This window comes from Perissodus microlepis, chromosome 13, assembly GCF_051167445.1.
Source record: "Perissodus microlepis isolate ML-2025 ecotype Zambia chromosome 13, ASM5116744v1, whole genome shotgun sequence".
Taxonomy (NCBI): domain Eukaryota; kingdom Metazoa; phylum Chordata; class Actinopteri; order Cichliformes; family Cichlidae; genus Perissodus; species Perissodus microlepis.
In genome coordinates this window covers 32,049,436-32,053,813 of record NC_140473.1, presented here as the reverse complement: position 1 = coordinate 32,053,813, position 4,378 = coordinate 32,049,436, and the positions used below count along the sequence as shown (strand labels likewise).

General features: G+C 44.9%; 1 protein-coding gene across 1 annotated transcript; it reads left to right on the top strand.

Moving 5' to 3' along the window:
* The first annotated feature begins 2,307 nt into the window (after positions 1–2,307).
* LOC146375438 (B-type lectin plumieribetin-like) lies at positions 2,308–3,583 on the top strand. Its single transcript, XM_084949313.1, has 3 exons — positions 2,308–2,490; positions 2,700–2,793; positions 3,267–3,583. Exons 2-3 carry the CDS (start codon positions 2,704–2,706, stop codon positions 3,504–3,506), a joined length of 330 nt encoding a protein of 109 aa, XP_084805439.1. The 5' UTR covers positions 2,308–2,490; positions 2,700–2,703; the 3' UTR covers positions 3,507–3,583.
* The last annotated feature ends 795 nt before the right edge of the window (positions 3,584–4,378 follow it).

The window sequence follows — 4,378 nt, the reverse complement described above, 5'->3', positions numbered from 1 at the left end:
CCATTCACTACACTCCACGCCATCCCTGCAGTATATCAGTTCAGACAGCCACGCTGAACGAAGCTTTTGACCTTCTTAGGGCTGAGTTACAACTCATATGAGCACGATTGCAATATGTGTGTAAAACATCATTTATATACTCTTCAATGTTTAACCTTTGCCACCCTCATAAGAAATAGGTGTTTCCTGTTTTTGGCTCGCTCCTCTCTTATCTGTTCATGGACTACAGTTCAGCATTCAGCACAATAATTCCCTCAAAGCTTTTCACATGAAGGATCTAGGACTCAGCTCATCACTGTGTCAGTGGATCCTCAACTTCCTCACAGACAGACCCCAATCTGTAAGGGTGGGAGAACAAGTCTCCCCCTCCATCTCACTCAGCACTGGAGTGCCTCAGGGCTGTGTTTTAAGCCCCCTGCTGTACTCACTGTACACTTATGACTGTGTAGCTGCATCAGACACCAGCTCCATTGTCAAGTTTGCTGACGACACCGTTGTGGTGTGCCTGGTCTCTGACACCACCGAGAAGGCCGACCTGGAGGAGATGAGGAACCTGAAGAACTGGTGCCAGGAGAACAACCTCCTCCTAAACATCAGCAGACCTGATCGTGGACTTCGCTACAAAACAGGTGAGTCCCTAATCATCAGTGGCGCACCAGTGGAGAGAGTGGACAGCTTCCAGTACCTGGGTGTCCACATCACTCAGGACCTGTCATGGCCCTGTCACATTAACACCCTGGTTAAGAAAACCTGTCAGCGTCTTGGTACATATAGGGGGTCATAGGGGTGAGCGGGGGTAGGTTAGAGTGTATCTCCGAACCTCGGAGAGATCATGGAAGACTTGAGGAATCTTCTCCAGATCAATGGGCTCTGAAGGGGGTAGTTTTGCAGGATCCATTCTGGTCTCAGGGTTGAAACAGTTTTGTAAACAGCGGGGACCCCAGCCCAGGATCTGACACGATGACCAGGAGATATGGGGGTTGTGCCGACAGAACCAGGGATAACCCAGGATGAGAGGAGAGGAGGCAGTAGAGACCACTAGAAGATGACTCTCCTCTTGGTGGTGTCCAATGGGCGTGCGTATGGGCTGCGTTTGGTACTGGAGCGGGTAGGGTTGAAGGGGTGTTGACTGAGGCTAATGGGATATGAAGTTGAGAAGCGAGATTCTGAAGTTTTAAAAGTAGAGATAGTGTCTGTCTCCTGAATCCAAACTGGAAGCTGGTTCCACAGAAGAGGGGCCTGAAAACTGAAGGCTCTGCCTCCCATTCTACTTTTAAATACTCTAGGAACAACAAGTAGGCCTGCAGAGCGAGAGCGAAGTGCTCTGATAGGGTGATATGGTACTACAAGGTCATTAAGATAAGATGGGGCCTGATTATTTAAGACCTTGTATGTGAGGAGCAGGATTTTGAATTCTGGATTTAACAGGAAGCCAAAACAGGAGAAATCTGCTCTCTCCTTCTAGTCCCTGTCAGGACTCTTGCTGCAGCATTTTGGATTAACTGAAGGCTTTTCAGGGAGTTTTTAGGACTTCCTGATAATAATGAATTACAGTCGTCCAGCCTGGAAGTAATAAATGCATGAACTAGTTTTTCAGCGTCACTCTGAGACAGGATATTTCTAACTTTAGAGATGTTGCACAAATGGAAGAAAGCAGTCTTACATATTTGTTTAATATGTGCACTGAAGGACATGTCCTGGTCAAAAATGACTCCAAGGTTCCTCACAGCGTTACTGGAGGCCAAGGTAATGCCAAATGTATTCTGCAGCAGGACAACGACCCCAAACACACAGCCAAAGTCATTAAGAACTATCTTCAGCGTAAAGAAGAACAAGAAGTACTGGAAGTGATGCTCTGGCCCCCACAGAGCCCTGATCTCAACATCATTGTGTGTGTCTGGGATTACATGAAGGATGTGAGGAAGCCTACATCCACAGAAGATCTGTGCTTAGTTCTCTGAGATGTCTGGATCAACTCACCAGCCGAGTTTCTTCAAAAACTGTGTGCAAATGTACTTAGAAGAAGGCAAAGGGTGGTCACACCAGGTATTGATTTGATTTAGATTTCTCTTTTGTTCATTTACTGCATTTTGTTGACTGATGAAAATACACGATGAACACTTCCATTATTGAAAGCATTCTTTGTTTACAGCTTTTCTTTCTCACCTGCCTAAAACTTTTGCACAGTACTGTAAATTTAGAGTGTGTGAAAGATTTTCAGTGTCCTGTGTAAAAGTATGTGGACATGTGGGTTTCAGCATGAAGAAATCTGTTGTCAGAGGTAATTCTAGGTAACATCTCCTCATATTTTACATTCTTTTAAAAGAATTTCCAAGGAAGAAGGAATAAAAAAACCTGACTTTCTTGATGTCCCCATCTCCCCTCCCATCACCCTTTGCTGCTATCAAACAGTATAAATGAGGCTCTGCTCTGTCGCTGCAGCACATTCAGCATCTGATTCTCCCACTGACGTTTCTGCGTTCATAGCCGGTGAGTTACAGCTTTGTACATAAATGCAGCAGCTGTAAGAATTAATCTTGCCTGGGGTTTGTAGCTGCAGGCATTTGATCTTTTGGTAAAATAAACTGAAATATGGTGCAGGCTCATTTACACGCATTAAAATTCACAGAGTTTCTGATTTGAACTGAAATCTGTAAAATGCCTCTTAAATGAAAATAACTGTAACTTCTGTCTTTTAGAATCATGAGTAAGAACTCCATCAGCACTGACCAGGAGCTGCGTAAAGGCGAGTCCCTCGTCAGTGTAAATGAAAACTTCAAAGCCATCCTACAGGTGGGAAAATGTGACCTTGTCCTCATCAGTTTATGATTACATGGCCCAAAAACACAGCTGATAACATTAAAAGTTGAAAGCTGGTCTTTAACGTGCAGATATAGAAAGAGATCAGCTTTACTGGCCACTTTTTCCTGGCTAGAAAACTTTTCTTTTGATAATGATTTTTTAGTGAAGTTTATGAAAACCCTTCCTCAGAAAATGGCAATAAAACGAATCTATGAATAAAAGAGCCCTAATGACGAGATTTCACCAAAACAAAGAGATCAGGAAGTTAGGAATAAAGAAATAAAGGGAAGTGGGAAGTCTCAGACGCTGACAATTACATCTGAATATTGACTTAACACCTGATTTGCTGATAGCTGCACAGCTATTCTACCTTGTTTTAACAAATCGTATCGTCGTCCATATGATTTGTTAGCTCACAGTATAAAAGTTCAAACTGATCCGCTCTCTTTGCTTCCACTTTGCAGGAAGATGGCAACTTTGTCGTCTACAAGTTGTCTCCTATCTGGGCCACAGCCACAGTCGGCAAAAACCCTGTGCGGCTCCTCCTGCAGGGGGATTCCAACCTGGTCCTGTACACCCAGGACGATAAACCAGTTTGGAGCTCTGGAACCGTTAACCCCGACAACAGGAGGATGCGCCTGACCCTGACCAACGATGGTCGTCTGGTTGTTGCAAGGAATGGAGTACAAATCTGGAGCTCTTAAAGCTCACGATGTCATTCAGAGATCCAGACTAAAGGCGTGATGTCCTGAGAGCCGCGCGCTCTGTTTCACATCCGAATAAAAGCTCTGTAATGTTCCTGCTGTGTGTGTGTTACTGTCTCAGTCAGATGAACTCTCAGCACTTTATCATCGTCTGTTTAAAACAAGCGTCCAGTAAAGCTCACAGAATAGACGTAGTATTAAATCTGTGTTACCTGCTGACTGGAAAACGTCTGTTTCCAGGACAGCAACAAAAATCTAACCGTTCTCTGTGTGGACCCACAGCGGCAGGTGTGGGCGGGGCCAACCTGCAGGCTCCAGGTGTGCGTGTGCTGACACATACAGGCAACTGAGAAGGAGTTCTGTGGGCTCATAGGAAGCTTTTAAAATCTCAAATCTGACCGTGTGGTGGCGTTCTCACCTGTACTGTAGATAACACAGGTGAGTTTTACAAATTTCTCTTCCATCCAGTCAGGGGAGCCAAACGTCTGCCTGTCAGAGCCCCTGAAACTCAGATGTGTGTCAGTGAATCTGCACGTCTTCTTGCTTTCGTCACATTTAGTTACCAGTGGTTGTAAATACATGCGTCACTAACAGGTAACTTCCTGCACTGCTGAGATTAGTGTAACAGCAGCACCTCATGTGGTGGATGTTTCTGAGGCCGTGTGCACCATCCCTGCAGGAGGTGACATCATCCTCCTTCTTATAGTTTGTTTCTGTCTTCCTGAAAAGGACACACACGGTATCACACACATGTGATCACACACACGGTATTACACACATGTGATCACCCACATGGTATCACACACATGTGATCAGTCATGACAGCTCAGAGCTCAGCGTTCACAAGTGTGATTTGATTGATTTCACACAAT

Bases quoted from the DNA above. Each gene is read 5' to 3' on its own strand.
- LOC146375438 (XM_084949313.1), top strand. From the start codon at position 2,704: ATGAGTAAGAACTCCATCAGCACTGACCAGGAGCTGCGTAAAGGCGAG. The intron at 2,794-3,266 runs GTGGGAAAATGT...TCCACTTTGCAG, and splicing joins ACTTCAAAGCCATCCTACAG to GAAGATGGCAACTTTGTCGT.